The 27,697-nt window shown below is 48.3% G+C and overlaps 1 protein-coding gene and 1 long non-coding RNA gene across 4 annotated transcripts in view; one reads left to right on the plus strand and one right to left on the minus strand.

Annotated features, from left to right (window-relative positions):
- LOC138661428 (uncharacterized) overlaps positions 1-1,074 on the plus strand; it is a 239,302-nt gene extending 238,228 nt beyond the window's left edge. Inside the window, exon 5 of the long non-coding RNA XR_011317930.1 lies at positions 3-1,074. This is a non-coding gene — a long non-coding RNA (uncharacterized lncRNA). The remainder of the gene's footprint in view (positions 1-2) is intronic.
- Positions 1-27,697, minus strand: part of DACH2 (dachshund family transcription factor 2) — a 446,534-nt gene that overhangs the window by 189,846 nt on the left and 228,991 nt on the right. For all 3 annotated transcript variants that reach the window (XM_069746105.1, XM_069746107.1, XM_069746106.1), the window contains exon 3: positions 9,839-9,970. In XM_069746105.1, coding sequence (XP_069602206.1) covers positions 9,839-9,970 — 132 coding nt within the window. The remainder of the gene's footprint in view (positions 1-9,838; positions 9,971-27,697) is intronic.

Genomic DNA, 27,697 nt, shown 5'->3' on the forward strand with positions numbered 1-27,697 from the left:
AGGATAAGACGGAGACGAACCCACAGATAATCAGCATCCAGCGGCCGCCCCATCCAGGCCAATGGTATGGGAGCGATGTGACTAATGGGGGGGGGGGGATCTGGCACACGGACCTCCGAAATGATTGAGAGGAGACATAAAATGTAAATGAGCTCGTTTCCGATCGCTTAATTGTAATGATGCAACGAGCAAATCGAAGAATTTACTGTCTCCAGTTTTCTCTAAAAAGCAATCAGTGGAAAAGACGACTTCACTGATTTATGGGAACCTTCTCCATCTCTGCACTCCGTACATTAACCGCCAAGACAGACGCAAGATGGATGGATCGACGGCTACAAGATGACTTACAGTAAAGTCCCAGTAATCCGGAAACCACTCATCTGCCATCAGACGTTCAGTGCCGGATTACCAGGAGGTTGCCCGACGCTGCCAAGGTCAATGCCAAGGACACGGAGCAGACGGCATAGCCATCACTGCCCGGAATAATCCTCATCTGATCATCTCCAATCTCACAAGGTTTGTCGGTATCCGCCATACACATAAAATTGTGTCAACTATCGTGTGCAGCGTCTGCAGGACGGCACAACGGTCGGATTGCAGGACACGACTGGACCACATTGCACCAAAGACCCCGATGTCGGAAATATTGCTACATAATGATTGTAGAAGCCCCCCACATGAAGCCTCACTCGCTTCCGCTGAGCGCCAGCGCGGTGCCACTAAGTGTGACAGCTCCAATTGTAGTCATTAAGCCATTAACTCCCCGGCAGTTCTGCGCCACCGTAACCTTTACTGATGGATTAGAACATTGCGAGCGGCGCGGCACAAGGACTAATTTCCTGAAACAATAAAACACAGAATTTCTCATTGGAGCTCAATGAAACGCAGCGACGAGACCTTACTCATGCTTCACATCTAGATGCGGAGTCATGTTCCCGTCATTATGTGCCGCACTTAGCGCGGCTCGGAATCGCGGATCCGGCACCTTCCATTCACTCAATCTTTGTCTCCCAATTCTTTTCATTTACTTTGTTTCTCTTTCTGCAGTAGAATAATCAGGAAATAAACAGAAAGGGTCCAATTCAGCAAGTGGCGTTTGTAATAATTCTGGGGTAAAAACACCTGGAAACGTCAAGATTATTTTTGCGCAACTTCATGTTGTGTAAAAAGTTTGCAACCTAGAAAACTTTTTATAAAGTGTCCAGAGCTGGGGCGAGACAGCCGTGACCAAGACCTGATGAATTCACGGCAAGTTACCTACTAAAATGGTGTAAATGACAACGTAACATTTCAGGTGTCGCGGCTCGGCAGCAGGAAGAGGAGCTGACCTCACTAAGAGGCGCTGACCTCACTAAGAGGCGCTCACCTAAGAGTGACCTCACAAAGAGGCGCTGACCTCACTAAGAGGCGCCGACCTCACTAAGAGGCGCTGACCTCACTAAGAGGCGCTGACCTCACTAAGAGGCGCTGACCTAAGAGTGACCTCACAAAGAGGCGCTGACCTAAGAGTGACCTCACAAAGAGGCGCTGACCTCACAAAGAGGCGCTGACCTCACTAAGAGGCGCTGACCTCACTAAGAGGCACTGACCTCACTAAGAGGCGCTGACCTCACTAAGAGGCGCTGACCTCACTAAGAGGCGCTGACCTCACTAAGAGGCGCTGACCTCACTAAGAGGCGCTCACCTAAGAGTGACCTCACAAAGAGGCACTGACCTCACTAAGAGGCGCCAACCTCACTAAGAAGCGCTGACCTCACTAAGAGGCGCTGACCTCACTAAGAGGCGCTGACCTAAGAGTGACCTCACAAAGAGGCGCTGACCTAAGAGTGACCTCACAAAGAGGCGCTGACCTCACAAAGAGGCGCTGACCTCACTAAGAGGCGCTGACCTCACTAAGAGGCGCTCACCTAAGAGTGACCTCACAAAGAGGCGCTGACCTCACTAAGAGGCGCTCACCTAAGAGTGACCTCACAAAGAGGCGCTGACCTCACTAAGAGGCGCCGACCTCACTAAGAGGCGCTGACCTCACTAAGAGGCGCTGACCTCACTAAGAGGCGCTGACCTAAGAGTGACCTCACAAAGAGGCGCTGACCTAAGAGTGACCTCACAAAGAGGCGCTGACCTCACTAAGAGGCGCCGACCTCACTAAGAGGCGCTGACCTCACTAAGAGGCGCTCACCTAAGAGTGACCTCACAAAGAGGCGCTGACCTCACTAAGAGGCGCCGACCTCACTAAGAGGCGCTGACCTCACTAAGAGGCGCTGACCTCACTAAGAGGCGCTCACCTAAGAGTGACCTCACAAAGAGGCGCTGACCTCACTAAGAGGCGCTCACCTAAGAGTGACCTCACAAAGAGGCGCTGACCTCACTAAGAGGCGCCGACCTCACTAAGAGGCGCTGACCTCACTAAGAGGCGCTGACCTCACTAAGAGGCGCTGACCTAAGAGTGACCTCACAAAGAGGCGCTGACCTAAGAGTGACCTCACAAAGAGGCGCTGACCTCACAAAGAGGCGCTGACCTCACTAAGATGCGCTGACCTCACTAAGAGGCACTGACCTCACTAAGAGGCGCTGACCTCACTAAGAGGCGCTGACCTCACTAAGAGACGCTGACCTCACTAAGAGGCGCTGACCTAAGAGTGACCTCACTAAGAGGCGCTGACCTCACTAAGAGGCGCTGACCTCACTAAGAGGCGCTGACCTCACTAAGAGGCGCTGACCTCACAAAGAGACGCTGACCTCACAAAGAGGCGCTGACCTCACTAAGAGGCGCTGACCTCACTAAGAGGCGCTGACCTAAGAGTGACCTCACAAAGAGGCGCTGACCTAAGAGTGACCTCACAAAGAGGCGCTGACCTCACAAAGAGGCGCTGACCTCACTAAGAGGCGCTGACCTCACTAAGAGGCACTGACCTCACTAAGAGACGCTGACCTCACAAAGAGGCGCCGACCTCACTAAGAGGCGCTGACCTCACAAAGAGACGCTGACCTCACTAAGAGGCGCTGACTTCACTAAGAGGCGCTGACCTCACTAAGAGGCGCTGACCTCACTAAGAGGCGCCGACCTCACTAAGAGGCGCCGACCTCCCTAAGAGGCGCTGACCTCACTAAGAGGCACTGACCTCCCTAAGAGGAGCTGACCTCACTAAGGCGTTGACCTCACTAAGTGGAGCTGACCTCACTAAGAGGCGCTGACCTCACTAAGAGACGCCGACCTCACTAAGAGGCGCTGACCTCACTAAGAGGCGCTGACCTCACTAAGAGGCACTGACCTCCCTAAGAGGCACTGACCTCCCTAAGAGGAGCTGACCTCACTAAGAGGCGCTGACCTCACTAAGAGCCGCTGACCTCGCTAAGAGGCGCTGACCGAGGCGCTGACCTCACTAAGAGGCGAGGACCTCACTAAGAGGCACTGACCTCCCTAAGAGGCACTGACCTCCCTAAGAGGAGCTGACCTCACTAAGAGGCGCTGACCTCACTAAGAGCCGCTGACCTCGCTAAGAGGCGCTGACCGAGGCGCTGACCTCACTAAGAGGCGAGGACCTCACTAAGAGACGCTGACCTCACTAATAGGCGCCGACCTCACTAAGAGACGCCGACCTCACTAAGAGGCGCTGACCTCACTAAGAGGCGCTGACCTCACTAAGAGGCGCTGACCTCACTAAGAGGCGCTGACCTCACTAAGAGACGCCGACCTCACTAAGAGACGCTGACCTCACTAAGAGGAGCTGACCTCACTAAGAGGCGCTGACCTCACTAAGAGGCGCTGACCTCACTAAGAGACGCTGACCTCACTAAGAGACGCTGACCTCACTAAGAGGCGCTGACCTCACTAAGAGACGCTGACCTCACTAATAGGCGCCGACCTCACTAAGAGGCACTGACCTCCCTAAGAGGCACTGACCTCCCTAAGAGGAGCTGACCTCACTAAGAGGCGCTGACCTCACTAAGAGCCGCTGACCTCGCTAAGAGGCGCTGACCGAGGCGCTGACCTCACTAAGAGGCGAGGACCTCACTAAGAGGCACTGACCTCCCTAAGAGGCACTGACCTCCCTAAGAGGAGCTGACCTCACTAAGAGGCGCTGACCTCACTAAGAGCCGCTGACCTCGCTAAGAGGCGCTGACCGAGGCGCTGACCTCACTAAGAGGCGAGGACCTCACTAAAAGACGCTGACCTCACTAATAGGCGCCGACCTCACTAAGAGACGCCGAGCTCACTAAGAGGCGCTGACCTCACTAAGAGGCGCTGACCTCACTAAGAGGCGCTGACCTCACTAAGAGGCGCTGACCTCACTAAGAGACGCCGACCTCACTAAGAGACGCTGACCTCACTAAGAGGAGCTGACCTCACTAAGAGGCGCTGACCTCACTAAGAGGCGCCAACCTCACTAAGAGACGCTGACCTCACTAAGAGACGCTGACCTCACTAAGAGGCGCTGACCTCACTAAGAGGAGCTGACCTCACTAAGAGCCGCTGACCTCGCTAAGAGGCGCTGACCGAGGCGCTGACCTCACTAAGAGGCGCTGACCTCAAAAGAGGCGCTGACCTCACTAAGAGGCCCTGACCTCACTAAGAGACGCTGACCTCACTAAGAGGCGCTGACCTCACTAAGAGACGCTGACGTCACTAAGAGGCGCTGACCTCAAAAGAGGCGCTGACCTCACTAAGAGGCCCTGACCTCACTAAGAGGCGCTGACCTCACTAAGAGACGCTGACGTCACTAAGAGACGCTGACCTCACTAAGAGGCGCTGACCTCACTAAGATGCGCTGACCTCACTAAGAGGCTCATTACGGGTTCACCTGTTTGTTTAGTTTTGTTGCATTCGCCATTGTGGATCTGGCTTAGGGTTTCTAGATGATTCATGATCCAAATCTTTTAATAATGTCCTGACATTTTTGCACACATGCCGTCCTCCAGGATTTTATGGACGTCTGAGATATTTCTACAAATTTTGCAACATTTAAATACAAAAATAAAGTTTTTGATATTCTACCCTCTTCAAGAACTGCAGATGTTTAAGAATTTGATGCAAGAAACATCAACGAATAAAGAAAAAAAGAAAAGAGACTTAAAAGAACATAAAATGATTCAAGCTCTAAGTATGGGTATGTGTACACGTAGGAATGGTCCACTGTGGATTTTTCCGCAGCGGATTTGATAAATCCGCAGGGCAAAAACACTGCGCTTTTCTTGCGTATTTATTGCGGTTTCTGTGCAGGTTCCACTGCGGTTTTACACCTGCGGTTTTCTATTATGGAGCAGATGTAAAACCGCTGCGGAATCCGCACAAAGAAGTGACATGCTGCGGAATGCGTTTCCCATAGGTTTACATTGTACTGTAAATGCATGGAAAGCTGCTGCGGATCTGCAGCAGAATCCACAGCGTGTGAACATGGCCTACCTAAGAGGTTTTTTTTTCCTATATTTTCACCATCTCGTCACTTGTGGGAATTATTCTGGGCAGGTGTGAAGTGAATGTCGCCGCAGTTATAACCGGAGTCATTTTTAATATTTAGCAATAATCTCCCGGTGATAGGCTGAGTTTAATATCGGCCAAACAACTCGTCACACGGGGAAGCGATTCAATCTGCCGCCACTGAACAAAAATGGGTGAGAGCCGCCGATACACGGGCAAGAGATGGCGACCCAACAGAGGGAGGAGCAATTGTTACAAAAGGCCGCCCCCTCTCAGTGCGCAGGGCAATACGATCGCTGCTGCAGGTCATCATTACACAGGATACAATGTATCACAGACCGAGCTGACACGAGAGCAAATCTGTACTTGCGTTAATCACTTGTAGATAAATTATAAATTAAAATTAGTAATCAATCTAATGTCACCCACACCGTCCTCACTTCCCAGCACTCTGTAGCCATCCGCTCTGGCTGCAGCGCCTCTATAAATGTTCACAAGCCAACAAAAAAATAGAGTAATAAATTAATCTGAGAGGAGGGGAGAGGAGGGGGATGCAGCTGCAGCTTCTCGCTCTCTGGATCTTTGCGGTGAGGGGAGGGGGAAGACATCTGATTGGCTCAGAGATGTGGAAGTGCCCGCCCACTCAGCCAGCAAGGAGGGAGAAATGGTGCAGGTACAGAAACAGCCAAGGGAAGAAAGACCCCAAATCAGCAGACTGTGCCCCGATTCTGGCCCCTCTACTGCAGGAGAGGAGCGTTCTATGTGCCCCCAATGGCAGATACATATCATGGTGCAGACACATATTCCCGACAGTCGCTTCCCTCCTACATCAGTCCTCACTGCCAGTCTAACATTTTAATCATGAAACAAGAAGATCAGGATGAACATGACTACCGCTCAGGTCCATCTCCGCTTCCACCAGATAAATTGTCAGAAGTGTTAATTCCTTCAAAATATCAAAGTTTCCTTATACATTTGTAACAAACAACCCAGATGAGAATGTATTGTATGTTCAGGATACATCGAATCCCAAACAGGAGGTTAATGATTTCATGTTAACGGTGTCTGATCCTGCCCCGCCCTCCTGTCAATCACCAATAACCACCATCGTTTCTGTGCCCTCGTTCTCCGGGATCCGATCCTCCGCTCTGACCGCTGGATATTGGATGGACGATGGAAAAAAAGGCCCAAAACGGCAAACAAAAAGCACAGCTCCACGGTATGACCGCCGCACCCTGAGGCCTCTCTACAGCAGGTGTCTGTGGGGCCCGGGGCCCAGCTGGGAACCTCGCGGCATCAGTAGGGATCAGTGCAGCAATGGTCTTGGAAGGGCCTGTGCACACGGTGCAGATTTGTAGCGCGTTTTTTCGGCACAGATTTGACACAAAACCTGAAGGATTTCCTGGTACCAGCAGAGTGAATGAGACTCCTAAGCTCTCGTGCACACGGTGCTGATTTTTCCTTGCAGATTTACAGCTTATATAATTTTTTATCGCTGATTTGTTTCAGCGGTTTTGCTGCACATTTCACCCGTAATAATTTGTGGAGGAAAATCTGCAACAAAAATGCAAGTAAAAAATGCGTCAAAAACGCGCCTATTTTACGCAACATATTTTCTGCCAAGAAATGCAGAAATGGAGCAGAAACTTCTGCTACAAATACTTAGTGTGTGCACGTGGCCTTAGGTGGGAAATGTTACACTAGTTACAGGTTGGAACACGAGTCACCTAGGAGCAGAAATGACAGCGAGCGCCGTCACAATGCAAAAATACAAGACAAGCAACAGGCCAAGGGCTGGAGCCAGGGAAAAGAAACATCAGGGCAACGTAGTGACGAGTGCAGACAGAAGATGATGTCCTAAGGATAGAGAGCCGATTGTACAGGGCATCTGTCAGTAAGATCAGCCCCCACAAATAGCGTATCTGGGCGTGCAGGCATTTCAAATGGAAATCCATCTACACCGTTGCACCCGCACACCAACTCCGTTGCCCGCGCACACTGATTCCGTTGCCCGTGCACACAGACACCGTTGCCCTAGCACACTGATTCCTTTGCCCGGGTACACCGATTCTGTTACTCTAGCACACCGACACCGTTGCCCTAGCACACTGATTCCGTTGCCCGTGCACACAGACACCGTTGCCCTAGCACACTGATTCCTTTGCCCGGGTACACCGATTCTGTTACTCTAGCACACCGACACCGTTGCCCTAGCACACTGATTCCGTTGCCCGTGCACACAGACACCGTTGCCCTAGCACACTGATTCCGTTGCCCGTGCACACCGACACCGTTGCCCTAGCACACCGATTCCGTTGCCCTAGCACACTGATTCTGTTGCTCTAGCACACCGACACCATTGCCCTAGCACACTGATTCCGTTGCCCTAGCACACTGATTCCGTTGCCCTAGCACACTGATTCCGTTGCCCTAGCACACTGATTCCATTGCCCGTGCACACTGATTCCGTTGCCTGTGCACACAGACACCGTTGCCCTAGCACACTGATTCCGTTGCCTGTGCACACAGATACCGTTGCCCTAGCACACTGATTCCGTTGCCCTAGCACACCAACACCATTGCCCTAGCACACTGATTCCGTTGCCCTAGCACACTGATTCCGTTGTCCTAGCACACAGACACTGTTGCCCTAGCACACTGATTCCATTGCCCGTGCACACAGACACCGTTGCCCTAGCACACTGATTCCATTGCCCGTGCACACTGATTCCGTTGCCCGTGCACACAGACACCGTTGCCCTAGCACACTGATTCCGTTGCCCTAGCACACTAATTCTGTTGCTCTAGCACACCGACACCATTGCCCTAGCACACTGATTCCGTTACCCTAGCACACTGATTCCGTTGTCCTAGCACACTGATTCCGTTGCCCGTGCACACCGACACCGTTGCCCTAGCACACTGATTCCATTGTCCGTGCACACTGATTCCGTTGCCCGTGCACACAGACACCGTTGCCCTAGCACACTGATTCCATTGCCCTAGCACACTAATTCTGTTGCTCTAGCACACCGACACCATTGCCCTAGCACACTGATTCCGTTGCCCTAGCACACTGATTCCGTTGTCCTAGCACACTGATTCCGTTGCCCGTGCACACAGACACCGTTGCCCTAGCACACTGATTCCGTTGCCCTAGCACACCGACACCATTGCCCTAGCACACTGATTCCGTTGCCCTAGGACACTGATTCCGTTGTCCTAGCACACTGATTCCGTTGCCCGTGCACACAGACACCGTTGCCCTAGCACACTGATTCCATTGCCCGTGCACACTGATTCCGTTGCCCGTGCACACAGACACCGTTGCCCTAGCACACTGATTCCGTTGCCCTAGCACACTGATTCCGTTGCCCGTGCACACCGACACCGTTGCACTAGCACACTGATTTTGTTGCTCTAGCACACTGATTCCGTTGCCCGTGCACACAGATTCCGTTGCCCTAGCACACTGATTCCGTTGCCCTAGCACACTGATTCCGTTGCCCGTGCACACCGACACCGTTGCCCTAGCACACTGATTTTGTTGCTCTAGCACACTGATTCCGTTGCCCGTGCACACAGATTCCGTTGCCCTAGCACACTGATTCCGTTGCCCGTGCACACAGACACCGTTGCCCTAGTACACTGATTCTGTTGCTCTAGCACACCGACACCGTTGCCCTAGCACTCTGACTCCGTTGCCCTAGCACACCGACACCGTTGCCCTAGCACTCTGACTCCGTTGCCCTAGCACACCGACACCGTTGCCCTAGCACTCTGACTCCGTTGCCCGTGCACACAGACACCGTTGCCCTAGCACACTGATTCCGTTGCCCTAGCACACCGACACCATTGCCCTAGCACACTGATTCCGTTGCCCTAGCACACTGATTCCGTTGTCCTAGCACACTGATTCCGTTGCCCGTGCACACAGACACCGTTGCCCTAGCACACTGATTCCATTGCCCGTGCACACTGATTCCGTTGCCCGTGCACACAGACACCGTTGCCCTAGCACACTGATTCCGTTGCCCTAGCACACTGATTCCGTTGCCCGTGCACACCGACACCGTTGCACTAGCACACTGATTTTGTTGCTCTAGCACACTGATTCCGTTGCCCGTGCACACAGATTCCGTTGCCCTAGCACACTGATTCCGTTGCCCTAGCACACTGATTCCGTTGCCCGTGCACACCGACACCGTTGCCCTAGCACACTGATTTTGTTGCTCTAGCACACTGATTCCGTTGCCCGTGCACACAGATTCCGTTGCCCTAGCACACTGATTCCGTTGCCCGTGCACACAGACACCGTTGCCCTAGCACTCTGACTCCGTTGCCCTAGCACACCGACACCGTTGCCCTAGCACTCTGACTCCGTTGCCCTAGCACACCGATGCCGTTGCAGCCACTAACCTGCATTGGAGTTGAGTTCTTCGTTCTCGGACTCGGTCCCGTTCTGGCTGCCGCTCCCGTGGAGGCTGCTTATCGCCATCAGCTTCATCTTCTGGAGTTTCATGGCTTCCGCCATAGCAGCCGCCGTGAGTCCTGACGGAAGAAAGAAGCAAATTGTGAGACGTTTCTGTGTCAGACACAAATGTGCTAGAAACCAGGTTAACGCTGGAAATTCACCACACAAAAAGCATTCTTCACCTTTATCATAAATATCCCTGAATATCATAAATATCCCTGAATATCATAAATATCCCTGAATATCATAAATATCCCTGAATATCATAAATATCCCTGAATAACCTGCTGCGCTGCACTCAGAGATACAATGAGTTCTGTCAGTCTCCTGTACAGCAAAGACACCGCCAGCACCTGCAGACAAGCACTGCACGTGTGAGCGCAGCTCTGGATGTGATTGGAGGACACTTGTCGGTAGGCATACATTCACATAAAATGCAGCAAATGATCAATAATCGGCAGGATATATAGTAACTGGCTGATCGCTGGGGGTCCCAATACTAGGACCCTCATCAATCCCAGCAACAAGGCTCAGTACTACACCACTGGACTGGTTTGTTACAAAGTATCCAGTCCAGACATTCCGCACAAATCCCCAAGATTTTACAATGTATCAGTCTGGAGTCCTAAAGACTGACTGGCTAATGTGAACAGGTGCCAACTAGGAGCAGCCACCTCCATGTACAATAAACAAAAAAGTTGCCCTCTGTAATGCTGAAGCACGTCAATATGAAATACATGAAATATGAATAGCCTTCTCTGTCTGTGACTATAATGTTCAGCCTGAGGCTCCTGGTTCATTAATAGAATTCCAAAATTATTAGCTGTTAGGCAAAACCCACTGGCCCATTTTCGCTATGAAAAACGGTTTACAGTTCTCAGGGTGTGTGGAAAGCTGGGTGACAGAGTTTGTAGGAACAGTGTTTAACCACAATGGCATAAAATGTATTTGTATATGAATGTACCACTCAGGGTCAGTGGAAAGTAGAGTAGCAACCGCCATGGGCACAGCATCATTTTCAGATATGCCCAATGAAGACTGCCATATAGTGTCATGTAACAATCGAGGTGTAGATACCATTCAGGATCTGTGGAAAGCTGTGTAGTAACCATGGTGGGCACTTATGTGTCACAGCTAAAGGAGAAGTGAAGGATGAGAACATACAGCAAGAATCCTAAAAAGTGCAAATCTAGAATAATGCAGATTTGTAGCAATTCAGGATCTGTGGAAAGTTGGGTGATGGTTCTGCTGGGCTTTATAGTGGTGTGCATCCCTGCAGGAGACCACGATAGTTATGAGAGTAGGGAATAAGCTGGTCACACTGGGGGTCTCATGTTTCCAGGGGTTTATTACAGGGTCTGGTATCCGGTTTCATCGATGGTTCACAATGTGCCGCCATCGCTGCAGAACGCGCTTCATTCATGATTTCACGTAGAACTGAAATCTGAAATAAAACCTCAACCGCGCCAAATGGATCCGGCCAAGATCAAAAGGCAAATGTGCGGCGTCCGCTTTCATCTCCAGCCTTCCACTTCCAGGGAGAGCGACCTTTCCTCCAGCTTTCAGCGCTTTTCTCTTTTTGATCTTAACCTTGTAATTTTCTTTAAGAAAAGGGGGAAAACCTTAAAAACTTAACGAGACAATCAGACAATTCACAAGGCTTTAATCGAGCAAATCGAGGAGTGTTTTCTATGAGTTGCGGGAGGAAAGCTGGACCGTCATTTTACGACTAAGTACATGGTTCGTGATGAAGACGCGCGGCGAATGTTACATCGAGGGGGGAGGAAACAAAGGGTTAACCAGCATGTTTCTACAAAGCAGAAAGTAGAAAAAGGAAACCAACAACAAGGAAGCAAAAATAAACAAACAAGAAAAAAATTGTAACAATCTTCAATTCTCTTCTGTGTTCCCCTACAGATGGATGACAGCTGTTACAACAGCCTTGTCGGGTGTCTCCCAGCTTTCCAAAACTCCTGAATGGCAAATCTGTATAAATGGCAGAACTGATCGCGAGGTTCTGGAGTTGCGGAATTTACGGATTGGTGTGTCGCTGTGTGCGTGGTCATGCATGAACTGCGCGCTCTGACCTGCAGTTTGCACGATAAATGAGGGTCTCGGGACCCTCGTTCTCATCAATCCACAGGACAATTAATGGGCCAGAATATTTACAAGATATATTATAAGATAACAGACACCTTTGAAACGATTTCCCCTTGTCCAATGATGCAGTTATTGGTGGATACAGGGGCATCCATACAAATCATTGGATGCCTAAACTGCTGTTCACTGTGGCAGCTAAGGGGTTAAACTGCTTTGATCAAAGCGGACTTCAATCACAGCCGTTACCGGAGGGGGTCTCCTGTGTAAAACAGCCGGCACCTGCCTAATAAGCAACAAAGGGGTGAGTCCGCGCCATACAAATCCAATGTCTACCAGAGCTCTGGAGAAGTAGGAGGACGCTAGGCGGGGGTGGGGCAATTTGGTGCAGACCCTCCCCTGCTCATGGATCCATAGCGGTCACGTGGCCTGCTGCTATTGGTGGTACGCGGCTCTAGGGATCTGTAAACGCTGAGTAAGGACCCCCACTTGGGCAATGATGGAAGCCATATTGGATTTTCAGATGCAAACTTAACGGAGAACTAGATCAATAGAGTTTCTAATGCTCTCGGGTTACGGGGGGTTAATTAGCATTAACTCCTCAGCTTCTGGTTATGGGACCCATGGAAGTGATGACTTTTACTGTATATTTAGGAGACCGTGTCCTTCCCTGATGTGAGCGCGGCCTTCCCCGCTCCGTCGTTTTTTCTTTGTGCACCCCCTCCCCCGAGCGCCCACCTATATCCGCGAGCCTCGCTGCCGTCACTTTATCCTCGCGCAGTGTTGGTTGCGGAGCGCCGCTTGTCAAATGTAATTAAGTGTTTGGTTTTAATATCAGAACAAGCATCAGTTCATCGACTCCGGCGTTTGGTTTAATTAATTTCCAACCTTGGAATCCGATTGCTGAGAGTTTTCCTAGTTTGGTTGTTCGCAGTTTTGACAGCGCGGCTTTGTCGAATGCTTTATGGGATCATCGCGCCGGACTGTTGGGGCCACACTGAGCCTGCAGGGCCGATGGCCGGCTCTGGTCTTCTCATTATGCAGAGATTTAGCTTTACTTCCCGATCTGCAGCTTTCCATCATCCTTCACCACCATTAATAACGAGGTCTGATGATCCTAACTGACGGGAGAAACGGAGCAGATCTTTGTAGGAAGATCGCCCTTATGAGAATGGCTCATGCAGTGTTCTGATCGCGGATCTGTTCTGCAGTATCGGAGCGTTTTCTGCGCAGCTGAGTGCACTGTGCACCGAGCGCACTAGTTGGCATATCTGATTAAACTTGTCTGATATTCTTACATGGGCGATATTATTATTATAGCACCATTTATTCCATGGCGCTTTACATGTGAGGAGAGTCGTACATAATAAAAACCGAAAGAAGGAAAGAAGTTTGGGCTGCCAACCAGAACCAGGACTCCCACCGACCATGGAGCTGCTGCATCCGATCTCACAAGTAAACACATCCTAAAAGCAGAGGTGCTGTAATTATTCCAAAAATAATGCAGAAAGGTCAAACGGTCTCACAGTTCACTGAGATACAAAGGCTTCAAGGAAATCTTAATGTAGCGTCTTTAAAATGAGGTCGGAACCCCCATCACCACCGTAAGGACCTTATCATCATCAGACGCGGCCCAATCAGGGAGAAGGAAAAAAAGAAACTGCTTTACAAAGCGGAAATTTGGAGAAAGTTTGTAAATCTGAACACTTCAAGGGGAGGTCCACTAGGATCCCTAAAGGCAGAATCTTCTGTGCTGCTGATACAATGTTGCAGATTGTTAAACGATGCATCAAACGTATCACTGGATTTGGCAATCCTCACTCCACCCTGGCATCATATAAACTCCTGTATTACCAAATTCCCCTTAATATGTCCTAATCACTATCAAACTCCGGTAACTGGGACTGAAGTGTCATCACGGCACAGACAACTGTATGGACGGGTGATGCCAATCCGGACGCACCCTGGCCTAAGAATCATCACATGGATTCTGCATTCATCATCTCCAGCACTTTCTGGTGGAAATCATAGTCAATTTCTAGAACTAAACGTCTAGGAGCGACAACTTCACCCCCGTATTCCACCCAAAAAGCAGCATATAATGGTGTAAGTGCGGCATAAATTGTGGCGCTGGTTTTTTTGTTATACCAGAAACTGTTTGTAGAAGCAATATTAACCCCTTTATGACCTCAGACAGGATAGTACGTCCGAGGTCAGAACCCCCGCTTTGATGCGGGCTCCGGCGGTGAGCCCGCATCAAATCCGCGACATGTCAGCTGTTTAGAACAGCTGACATGTGCCCGCAATAGCGGCGGTTGGTATCGTGATTCAACCGCCGCTAGTAACTAGTTAAATACCGCTGTCACACGCTGACAGCGGCATTTAACCAGCGCTTCTGGCCATCCGGCCGGAAATGCGCGCATCACTGACCCCGGTCACATGATCGGGGGTCAGCGATGTGTCAGCATAGTAACCAGAGGTCTCCTTGAGACCTCTATGGTTGCTGATGCTGGATTGCTATGAGCGCCACCCTGTGGTCGGCGCTCATAGCAAGCCTGTAATTCAGCTACAGAGCAGCGATCTATGCATCGCTCCTATGTAGCTGAGCCGATTGTGTTGTGCCAGCTTCTAGCCTCCCATGGAGGCTATTGAAGCATGGCAAAAGTTAAAAAAAAAAAAAAAAAAAGTTTAAAAAAATATGAAAAATAAAAAAATATAAAAAGTTTAAATCACCCCCCCTTTCGCCCCATTCAAAATAAAACAATAAAAATAAAATCAAATATACACATTTTGGGTATCACCGCATTCAGAATCCCCCGATCAATAAAAAAAAAAGGATTAACCTGATCGCTAAACGGCGTAGCGAGAAAAAAATTCAAAATGCCAGTATTACGTTTCTTGGGTCGCCGCAACATTGCATTAACCCCTTTACCCCCAAGGGTGGTTTGCACGTTAATGACCGGGCCAATTTTTACAATTCTGACCACTGTCCCTTTATGAGGTTATAACTCTGGAACGCTTCAACGGATCCTGGTGATTCTGACATTGTTTTCTCGTGACATATTGTACTTCATGATAGTGGTAAAATTTATTTGATAGTACCTGCGTTTATTTGTGAAAAAAACGGAAATTTGGCGAAAATTTTGAAAATTTCGCAATTTTCAAACTTTGAATTTTTATGCAATTAAATCACAGAGATATGTCACACAAAATACTTAATAAGTAACATTTCCCACATGTCTCCTTTACATCAGCATAATTTTGGAACCAATTTTTTTTTTTGTTAGGGAGTTATAAGGGTTAAAAGTTGACCAGCAATTTCTCATTTTTACAACACCATTTTTTTTTAGGGACCAAGTCTCATTTGAAGTCATTTCGAGGGGTCTATATGATAGAAAATGCCCAAGTGTGACACCATTCTAAAAACTGCACCCCTCAAGGTGCTCAAAACCACATTCAAGAAGTTTATTAACCCTTCAGGTGTTTAATAGGAATTTTTGGAATGTTTAAATAAAAATGAACATTTAACTTTTTTACACAAAAAATTTACTTCAGCTCCAATTTGTTTTATTTTATCAAGGGTAACAGGAGAAAATGGACCCCAAAAGTTGTTGTCCAATTTGTCCTGAGTACGCCGATACCCCATATGTGGCAGTAAACCACTGTTTGGGCGCATGGGAGAGCTCGGAAGGGAAGGAGCGCAGTTTGACTTTTCAATGCAAAATTGACAGGAATTGAGATGGGACGCCATGTTGCGTTTGGAGAGCCACTGATGTGCCTAAACATTGAAACCCCCCACAAGTGACACCATTTTGGAAAGTAGACCCCCTAAGGAACTTATCTGGATGTGTGGTGAGCACTTTGAGCCACCAAGTGCTTCACAGAAGTTTATACTGCAGAACCGTAAAAATAAAAAATCATATTTTTTCACAAAAATTATATTTTTGCCCCCAATTTTTTATTTTTCCAAGGGTAAGAGAAGAAATTGGACCTCAAAAGTTGTTGTCCAATTTGTCCTGAGTACGCTGATACCCCATATGTGGCAGTAAACCACTGTTTGGGCGCATGGGAGAGCTCGGAAGGGAAGGAGCGCCGTTTGACTTTTCAATGCAAAATTGACAGGAATTGAGATGGGACGCCATGTTGCGTTTGGAGAGCCACTGATGTGCCTAAACATTGAAACCCCCCACAAGTGACACCATTTTGGAAAGTAGACCCCCTAAGGAACTTATCTGGATGTGTGGTGAGCACTTTGACCCACCAAGGGCTTCACAGAAGTTTATAATGCAGAGCCATAAAAATAAAACAAAATTTTTTTCCCACAAAAATTATATTTTAGCCCCCAGTTTTGTATTTTCCCTAGGGTAACAGGAGAAATTGGACCACAAAAGTTGTTGTCCAATTTGTCCTGAGTACGCTGATACCCCATATGTGGGGGGGAACCACCGTTTGGGCGCATGGGAGTGCTCAGAAGGGAAGGAGCGCCATTTGGAATGCAGACTTAGATGGAATGGTCTGCAGGCGTCACATTGCGTTTGCAGAGCCCCTAATGTACCTAAACAGTAGAAACCCCCCACAAGTGACACCATTTTGGAAAGTAGACCCCCTAATGAACTCATCTTGATGTGTTGTGAGAGCTTTGAACCCCCAAGTATTTCACTACAGTTTATAACGCAGAGCCGTGCAAATAAAAAATATTTTTTTTTCCACAAAAATTATATTTTAGCCCCCAGTTTTGTATTTTTCCAAGGTTAGCAGGAGAAATTGGACCCTTAATGTTGTTGTCCAATTTGTCCTGAGTACGCTGATACCCGATATGTGGGGGGGAACCACCGTTTGGGCGCATGGGAGGGCTCGGAAGGGAAGGAGCATCATTTGGAATGCAGACTTAGATGGATTGGTCTGCAGGCGTCACATTGCGTTTGCAGAGCCCCTAATGTACCTAAACAGTAGAAACCCCCCACAAGTGACCCCATATTGGAAACTAGACCCCTCAATGAACTTATCTAGATGTGTTGTGAGAACTTTGAACCCCCAAGTGTTTCACTACAGTTTATAACGCAGAGCCGTGAAAATAAAAAATCTTTTTGTTTTCCCACAAAAATTATTTTTTAGCCCCCAGTTTTGTATTTTCCCAAGGGTAACAGGAGAAATTGGTCCACAAAAGTTGTTGTCCAATTTGTCCTGAGTACGCTGATACCCCATATGTGAGGGTAAACCCCTGTTTGGGCACACAGGAGAGCTCGGAAGGGAAGGAGCACTGTTTTACTTTTTCAACGCAGAATTGGCTGGAATTGAGATCGGACGCCATGTCGTGTTTGGAGAGCCCCTGATGTGCCTAAACAGTGGAAACCCCCCAATTATAACTGAAACCCTAATCTAAACACACCCCTAACCCTAATTCCAACGGTAACCCTAACCACACCTCTAACCCTGACACACCCCTAACCCTAATCCCAACCCTATTCCCAACTGTAAATGTAATCTAAACCCTAACCCTAACTTTAGCCCCAACCCTAACCCTAGCCCTAACCCTAGCCCTAACCCTAGCCCTAACCCTGGCCCTAACCCTAGCCCTAACCCTAGCCCTAACCCTGGCCCTAACCCTAACCCTAGCCCTAACCCTAACCCTAGTCCTAACCCTAGCCCTAACCCTAGCCCAAGCCCTAACCCTAGCCCTAATGGGAAAATGGAAATAAATACATTTTTTTTTATTTTTCCCTAACTAAGGGGGTGATGAAGGGGGGTTTGATTTACTTTTATAGCGAGTTTTTTAGCGGATTTTTATGATTGGCAGCCATCACACACTGAAAGACCCTTTTTATTGCAAAAAATATTTTTTGCAATACCACATTTTGAGAGCTATAATTTTTCCATATTTTGGTCCACAGAGTCATGTGAGGTCTTGTTTTTTGCGGGACGAGTTGACGTTTTTATTGAAAACATTTTCGGGCACGTGACATTTTTTGATCGCTTTTTATTCCGATTTTTGTGAGGAAGAATGACCAAAAACCAGCTATTCATGAATTTCTATTGGGGGAGGCGTTTATACCGTTCCGCGTTTGGTAAAATTGATAAATCAGTTTTATTCTTCGGGTCAGTACGATTACAGCGATACCTCATTTATATCATTTTTTTATGGTTTGGCGCTTTTATACGATAAAAACTATATTACAGAAAAAATAATTATTTTTGCATCGCTTTATTCTCAGGACTATAACTTTTTTATTTTTTTGCTGATGATGCTGTATGGCGGCTCGTTTTTTGCGGGACAGTATGACGCTTTCAGCGGTACCATGGTTATTTATATCTGTCCTTTTGATCGCGTGTTATTCCACTTTTTGTTCGGCGGTATGATAATAAAGCGTTGTTTTTTGCCTCGTTTTTTTTTTTTTTTTTTTCTTACGGTGTTTACTGAAGGGGTTAACTAGTGGGCCAGTTTTATAGGTCGGGTCGTTACGGACGCGGCGATACTAAATATGTGTACTTTTATTGGGTTTTTTTTTTTTATTTAGATGAAGAAATGTATTTATGGGAATAATATATATTTTTTTTTTTTCATTATTTTGGAATATTTTTTTTTTTTTTTTTTTTACACATTTGGAAAAAATTTTTTTTTACTTTTTTACTTTGTCCCAGGGGGGGACATCACAGATCAGTGATCTGACAGTGTGCACAGCACTCTGTCAGATCACTGATCTGACATGCAGCGCTGCAGCCTTCACAGTGCCTGCTCTGAGCAGGCTCTGTGAAGCCACCTCCCTCCCTGCAGGACCCGGATCCGCGGCCATCTTGGATCCGGGGCTGGAGGGAGCAGGGAGGGAGGTGACACCCTCGCAGCAACGCGATCACATCGCGTTGCTCCGGGGGTCTCAGGGAAGCCCGCAGGGAGCCCCCTCCCTGCGCGGTGCTTCCCTGCACCGCCGGCACATCGCGATCATCTTTGATCGCGGTGTGCCAGGGGTTAATGTGCCGGGGGCGGTCCGTGACCGCTCCTGGCACATAGTGCCGGATGTCAGCTGCGATAAGCAGCTGACACCCGGCCGCGATCGGCCGCGCTCCCCCCGTGAGCGCGGCCGATCGGCTATGACGTACTATCCCGTCCAGGGTCAGATAAGCCCAGGGCACCTCGACGGGATAGTACGTCTAAGGTCACAGAGGGGTTAAAATGCAATAACGGGCTATCAAAAGAAAGTGGTATCACTAAAAACGTCAGCTCAGCGCGCAAAAAATAAGCCCTCACCCAACCTCAGATCACGAAAAATGGAGACGCTACGGGTATCGGAAAATGGCGCAATTTTTTTTTTGTAGCAAAGATTGGAATTTTGCTACAAAAAATGTTGTTACATGTTTGGTGTCTATGAACTCGTAATGACCTGGAGAATCATCAGGTCAGTTTTAGCATTTAGTGAACCTAGCAAAAAAGCCAAACAAAAAACACGCATGGGATTGCACTTTTTTTTGCAATTTCACCGCACTTGGAATTTTTTTCCCCATTTTCTAGTACATGACATGGTAAAACCAATGATGTCATTCAAGAGTACAACTCGTCCCGCAAAAAATAAGCCCTTAAATGGCCAAATTGATGGAAAAATAAAGTTATGGCTCTGGGAAGGAGGGGAGCGAAAAACGAACACGGAAATACTGAAAATCCCATGAAGGGGTTAAATCTCCCTCAGTGCTTTCTCCTTCATTCAGCTGCTAAGAGTGAATAGCAACAATCTGACCCCCAGCAATCAAATAGTTATGTCCTATCCTAAGGTTTGGGACATCAATATTAAATTCCTGGAGCAATCCTTTCAGATGGGTCATCCACCAACTTTGTACAAACCTCCAATTGTGCAGAGATCTCCCTTGTCAGAGGGATCTGTACTTTATTCTAACCGCATGCTCCTATTAAGGGTCAGTATACACCTGCATTGTACACATGCACCAGGAAGACCAGGATGAACAGTTCCGTGAAGCATCTGCAGAGCGCAAAACGTCAGCGCCTCCTACGCAGAGTAATCACGGACGCTGGTGAACACTTTCTACAATCTGTGTTTTTCATAATAAACTCTAGAGGTTCATAAAACGCAACAATCAAACGTTTTCAGATATAATCTCCATTATGGAAATATAAAGTTCTGCCTCATCTGCTAGACTGGTCGGGCGCAGAGTTATGGCGTCGTCTCTAAATTATTAATACTTTTGCTCTTATAAACGGCCGGGGCACCGAGGGATCGCGCCATCTGCCATCTGCACCACAAACCTTCTCTGAGTAGACAGACACAGAATCACCGCACAGCCTTATACTGAAGGCAAAAACATCCAGGAGGTTATAAGGGGGTCTTATACCACGAGAAACCGGTGTATAAAGTCACGGAACATCTCACAGTCATTTACTCCAAACTTATCCCCTTATCAGATCCGAAATGTGCTGCAGTCTCCGGATATAATGAGATCTGCACATTATCCCCCCAAAGAAACATTATACTGTGTACAAAAAAGAAAGAAACAATATAGGAAAGACACCGGGCAGCCAAGAAATGTATCACTAACACATCACAACTACTAGTCAGGTAGTAACAAAAAGAAATGCAAGACGGATTCTACCAGAAACGAAATGGAACCGCAAAAGCATCCCACCCAATAATCACAAAAATAATCGTCATATAATACCCAGGAGCTGCACTCACTATTCTGCTGGTGAAGTCACTGTGTACATACATTACATTACTGATCCGGAGTTACATCCTGCATTATACTCCAGTGCTGCACTCACTATTCTGCTGGTGCAGTCACTGTGTACATACATTACATTACTGATCCGGAGTTACATCCTGCATTATACTCCAGAGCTGCACTCACTATTCTGCTGGTGTAGTCACTGTGTACATACATTACATTACTGATCCTGAGTTACATCCTGTATTATACTCCAGAGCTGCACTCACTATTCTGCTGGTGCAGTCACTGTGTACATACATTACATTACTGATCCTGAGTTACCTCCTGTATTATACTCCAGAGCTGCACTCACTATTCTGCTGGTGCAGTCACTGTGTACATACATTACATTACTGATCCTGAGTTACATCCGGTATTATACTCCAGAGCTGCACTCACTATTCTGCTGGTGCAGTCACTGTGTACATACATTACATTACTGATCCTCAGTTACATCCTGTATTATACTCCAGAGCTGCACTCACTATTCTGCTGGTGCAGTCACTGTGTACATACATTACATTACTGATCCTGAGTTACATCCTGTATTATACTACAGAGCTGCACTCACTATTCTGCTGGTGCAGTCACTGTGTAACTAAATGCAGAATAGTGAGCGCAGCTCTGGGCCATAAAACGCTCTTTGTTGAGGAATATGTCAGGACAGTGATATTCGGCACAAGATATATGGACGATGGAGACTAGTAAAGCTGACTGCCGGAGTAGGATGAAGTGTGAATCTGTCGTTTCGTTTCATGGAGTATTGTGTGATTATTACTTTTTGGACAGGACCGGTCGGATCGCTTTGTAACCACCATAAGCCGCCGCTGCCGCAGTGACGGATTCCCGGCCGTGGTACAGATACCAGCATGGAAAGCGTTAACCGTCCGGAAGCTCCTGAAATGTTCTAACGAGCGTCATTGATTTTTCCAGAGCACACAACAATTATTTATGTATTTAAAGGAGCTGATGATGTAAAGTAAAGGATGCGGAGGAACCTGCAGTCGGCAAATTAAACAAATTGACTGTACAAATGCGCACAAAGCACAAAATAAAGGCGATATGTAAATCCGGAGCCATAAAGCGCTCGTGTTCTCCGCCGACCGCCGGGGCCGACCGCAGGACATGCTGTTCTCTGCGTTACATTTATTCTGACATCGCTACTTAGTTTAATTTGATCCATCACGATAAGTGCATCTTGAGAAACACAGAAATATTAAAGGAAGAGGCCGTGCCCCCCGCCTCCCCTCCCCCGATACAACCCACTTTACAGGACCATTAACGAGCCAAACGCCATTGTTCAGCAGAGCAAACATGGAACGGCGCAGAAGAAATCTTGGAAAGTCCTCAAGCCGCTGTCTGTTCAGATTTCCCGCAGACAATCGTGATGAATAAAGTGCTGGATCCAGGGCCGCGGTCCCATCCCAGTGACTAATTGTGATCTCCCTGCTCCTGTCTCCTCATCTCACAAATGGAGGACAGAAGGCAAAACTCGAGCGCGGCCCCCCACACATTAGTATTCATTACAGGGGGAAGGTGAATCCGGCCGCTCCTGAGGCGACACAAGGAATGATATTACAGTCACGTTACTGGCCTGTAATAATCTGATGTGACCACAGACTGCACCGCAAGGAGGATACAAAGTATCCAGGAATGGAGCGCCCGATACATTGTATATTACTGGTTACCGGACCCCAATAACCAGCAAGTGGTGACAGGGGTCAGCCCCAAACACAGGGAGATGTCAACATGCAGGGGTCCAGATCTCTGCACCCCAAATCTCCGCAGCCCTCTGCACCCCAGATCTCCACAGCCCTCCGCACCCCAGATCTCCACAGCTCTTCGCACCCCAGATCTCCGCAGCCCTCTGCACCCCAGATCTCCGCAGCCCACTGCACCCCAGATCTCCGCAGCCCTCTGCACCCCAGATCTCCGCAGCCCACTGCACCCAAGATCTCCGCAGCCCTCTGCACCCCAGATCTCCGCAGCCCACTGCACCCAAGATCTCCGCAGCCCTCTGCACCCCAGATCTCCGCAGCCCTCTGCACCCCAAATCTCCGCAGCCCTCTGCACCCCAGATCTCCGCAGCCCACTGCACCCCAGATCTCCGCAGCCCTCTGCACCCCAGATCTCCGCAGCCCACTGCACCCCAGATCTCCGCAGCCCTTTGCACCCCAAATCTCTGCAGCCCTCTGCACCCCAGATCTCCGCAGCCCTCTGCACCCCAGATCTTTACAGCCCTCTGCACCCCAGATCTCCGCAGCCCTCTGCACCCCAGATCTCCACAGCCCTCTGCACCCTAAATCCCCGCAGCCCACTGCACCCCAGATCTCCGCAGCCCTCTGCACCCCAGATCTCCGCAGCCCTCTGCACCCCAGATCCCCGCAGCCCACTGCACCCCAGATCTCCGCAGCCCACTGCACCCCAGATCTCCGCAGCCCTCTGCACCCCAGATCTCCGCAGCCCTCTGCACCCCAGATCTCCACAGCCCTCTGCACTCCAGATCTCCACAGCCCTCTGCACCCCAGATCTCCGCAGCCCACTGCACCCCAGATCTTCACAGCCCTCTGCACCCCAGATCTCCACAGCCCTCTGCACCCCAGATCTCCGCACCCCAGATCTCCGCAGCCCTCTTTACCCCAGATCTCCGCAGCCCTCTGCACCCTAGCCCTCTGTACCCCAGATCTCCGCACCTCTCTGTACCCCAGATCTCCGCAGCCCTCTGCACCCCAGATCTCCGCAGCCCTCTGCACCCCAGATCTCCACAGCCCTCTGCACCCCAGATCTCTGCACCCCAGATCTCCGCAGCCCTCTGCACCCCAGATCTCCACAGCCCTCTGCACCCCAGATCTTCGCAGCTCTCTTCACCCCAGATCTACTCACCCCAGATCTCCACACCCTTCTGCACCCCCACACCCTCCTGCACCCCAGATATTCGCACCTCTCTACACCCATGCCACTATGAATAAAGTTTTTCTAAACTGGGAATTACCGTATTTTTCGCTTTGTAAGACGCTCCGGATTATAAGACGCACCCCAAATTTTGAGGAGAAAAATAGGAAAAAACTATTTTTTAATAAATTGGTGGGGGTCTTATAATCCATGCGTCTTATTACTTACCGGGGGTTGTGGTTGTGGTGGATCAGGGTCCCAGGCTCGTTGCCGGAGGCAGGAGTGGAGCATTGCTGCAGGCTGGGATGAGGGGGTCTGCAGGGGGCTCCTGTGCTGCAGGGGGGCTCCTGTGCTGCAGGCTGGGATGAGGGGTCTGCAGGGGGCTCCTTTGCTGCAGGCTGGGATGAGGGGTCTGCAGGGGGCTCCTTTGCTGCAGGCTGGGATGAGGGGTCTGCAGGGGGCTCCTGTGCTGTAGGGCTGTCTCCGGTGCTGCGGGGGGCTCTGGCGACATTTTGTGAAAGACCAGAGCCCCCCGGCAGTTCTTCCATGCGTTCCAGTATGACTAATTCCGGGAAAATGGCCGCCGGAATCTCGAGAGATGAGATCTCAGCGCTGAAATCTCATCTCCCGAGATTCCGGCGGCCATTTTCCCGGAGTCAGTCATACTGGAACTAACTCCGGGAAAATGGCCGCCGGAATCTCGAGAGATGAGATCTCAGCGCTGAAATCTCATCTCCCGAGATTCCGGCGGCCATTTTCCCGGAATTAGTCATACTGGAACGCATGGAAGAACTGCCGGGGGGCTCTGGTCTTTCACAATATGTCGCCAGAGCCCCCCGCAGCACCGGAGCCTTCAGCATCACCCGGGGCAGCAGCGGACAACCCCGGCAGTGGCGGCGGACGACAGCGGCGGCAGGCGGTAGCGGCGGCGGACACCCCCTCCTCCCAGCCTGTAATGGTAAGCGGTATATCCGCTTTGTTAGACGCACCCACATTTCCCCCCCAAATTTGGGGGAAATAAAGTGCGTCTTACAAAGCGGAAAATACGGTAATTTTAAACCTCATTTTAGGGCTGATCCCATCTCAGACATGTGTGGCATAGACACAGGATGGGTCATAAGTGCCCAATAAATGGAAGTCCTGCTGCTGGGACCCACATCTCTGAGGAGGGTGCTCCATCATTTACTGCCAGGAGTGGAGAGGTGGTCTATGAGGAGCGTTTCTCTACAGTCCTTTCTATGCAGCTTGAAAAATGACTGTAAATATCACCTATTGGGCATTTATCATGTCGGTAAGCCATAAATGCCCCAGATTGGACAACCACCTTATGGACATCTGTGTCAAGGACAGGATCAGGGAGCAAAAGCAAGTGCGGACAGGGAAAGCTTTGTAATGGGAGCTGTGGAGGATCGGTGAGGGTCAATTTTTATTTTCAACATATCTTTAAAATAATGGCAGCGGATCTAAAGAACCAGGTAGTGGGGAGGTAACAAAGCGGGAACATTCTGCTCCATAGACATCGCGAATCCGACCACTGATGGGACAACGTATCCAGTAGTAGTATTGCTACATTGTATCCAGTATTATTGCTACATTGTATCCATTAGTATTATTGCTACGGCGAATCAGTGCTATTATTGCTACAGTGTATCCAGTAATATTATTGCTACATTGTAGCCAGTAGTATTATTGCTACATTGTATCAGTATTATTGCTACATTGTACACTGTGATATTATTGCTACATTGTATCCAGTATTATTAACACACTGCATCCAGTATTATCGCTACATTGTATCCATTAGTATTGCTACGTTGGATCAGTAATATTATTGCTACATTGTATCCAGTAGTATTATTGCTACATTGTATACTGTGATGTTATTGCTACATTGAATCCAGTATTATTGCTACATTGTATACTGTGATGTTATTGCTACATTGAATCCAGTATTATTGCTATATTGTAGCCATTAGTATTATTGCTACATTGTATCCATTAGCACTATTGCCACATTGTATCCAGTAGTATTATTGCCACGTTGTATCCAGTAGTATTATTGCCACATTGTATCCAGTAGTGTTATTGCTACATTGTATCCATTAACACTATTATCACATTGTATCCAGTAGTATTATTGCTACATTGTTTTGGGTTAATTCAATCCTCTGACATGAAGAACCTTGCTAGGGCTGATGTGAACCGATTTGTTCGATCCAGTCTATCGGCCACGTCAGTAATCTGTGGTTGGTGGACGGGAGCACTAAGGTCCGCCTCACACATCCCGGAATCCGTGGCTTCTGTTGATTACCCGGTCTGATGTAACATCATCGTTGCATGGCGACGCACACATGACTTCACACCAGGTTGGCGCCAAACTGAAAGGGGAAAGAACTTGATCCAGTGATCGACTCTCACACATTGGTAACTCTGCTGACTCGGTGTGACCACCACTAGATCCAGAAAACAGTAGAAATCTCAAAGAGTTGAAAGCACCAGAAAAGTGGAGTATATGAAAAAAAACATAATGTATATTTTTTAAATCCACATGGTGACAATACAACAATGAGGGAGGTGAGCAACGATGTGGCCATAACTGGGTTTTATCAAGCCAGAAATACGGTAAGTTAAAAATACACAGAAGGGGAAAAAAAGCCGAATCACTGGATCTATGAAATCTCGGAAAACCAAATCCTCAGCTCCAAGATATTGTCAGTTCCAGAAGGTGAAAACCTAAGAATATTCCCAATCACTGACATCAAGCAAAGACTTTAAAAATGCTGAAGAATTAAAGCAGAACTCCTCATCCTCCTCTTGATTATCGTCCTCATCCTCCACGCTAAATTTTCATCCTCTTAATATATTGCAGTCACCATATTACACAGCACTGTGCACTTACAATTGCTCATTTTCCTATCTAGTCAGATAATTCTCTTTTCCATTAGGTCTATGGCATCACGTGATTAATAACTGAAGAGCCGATTTCTTCTAATCTCTATAAAGAAACAGGAGATCAATTTTCCCTGTATGAGTTAAGAGTTGCTGCAAAAGTCCCTAGGGGGGAGGAGGGAGCAGCTGGGTCAGGAGGGGAATGATAAATGCAGGGACAAGAGACTTCCTGTTTCTACATAGAACAGAGAAAAGAGAAGAATTATCTGGGTAGAAAAGGAAAATGGGAAATTGTAAGTACACAGTGCTGTATAATAGGATGACTGCAATATACTGAGAGGAAAACAATTTTGATGGGAGGAGGAGGAGCGCTTCTTTAAAAAGACAAATGAGAGGTGGGAGAGGGGATCAAAAATGGCATTTCAAACACCAGTCTTGAATTCTTATTATTTTTTAAGAGTTTTTGTTTTATTTTTTAAACTAGAAACTGAGCAGAAACTCTCCATATTCTCCTCACAAACGTGGAGTTTCCACTCAATTTACATATTAAAAGCTCAGTGTGAACATACCCTTAAAGCGGTTTTCCACTACTATGATACTGTCGATCTATCCATAGATCTGATCAGTGGGGGGACACCACCCGGCACCCCCACAGATCAGCTCCTATTACTTGCTGGTGGGGCGGAAACATACGGGAGCGCTGAGTCGCTGGAAATCTCCGCTACACCGTCGGCTACTTCTCTGCTGCACATTACAGTACATTTGCTACACGAAGGTTGAAGACACCTTTTTCCAAGACCTCACCCACTTTTTTAAAGTGACGATCATGGCACAAAACAGCAGAAAATCTTGATGTTTTTGTGCAAATACTAATAATTGTTAATCTCCTTTGAATTCTAACAAAGTCTATAGGAAATGTTCCAATTTTGTAACAATTTCTGAACATGATCGTCGCTCCCATCGTCCATCGGTGGATTTACGGCTCCCTGGTTTCCAGAGTCCCCGGGAGCGGCATCGGAGCCATCTCTCGCTCTCCATTTCCCTAAATTCTAATGTTTGTGAGACGTTGATAAGAAATTGAGCGGAGACTTTAAACAGTTATGTAAATGAGGGCTTGGCGAGCACAGAGCAATTAAAGTGATTTGGCTTTTAAAATGCTAGCCTCATTAGACTATAAATACCAGTCAATTGACTTTGTGTCTTCACTTTTTCATGTT

This window comes from Ranitomeya imitator, chromosome 2, assembly GCF_032444005.1.
Source record: "Ranitomeya imitator isolate aRanImi1 chromosome 2, aRanImi1.pri, whole genome shotgun sequence".
NCBI lineage: Eukaryota > Metazoa > Chordata > Amphibia > Anura > Dendrobatidae > Ranitomeya > Ranitomeya imitator.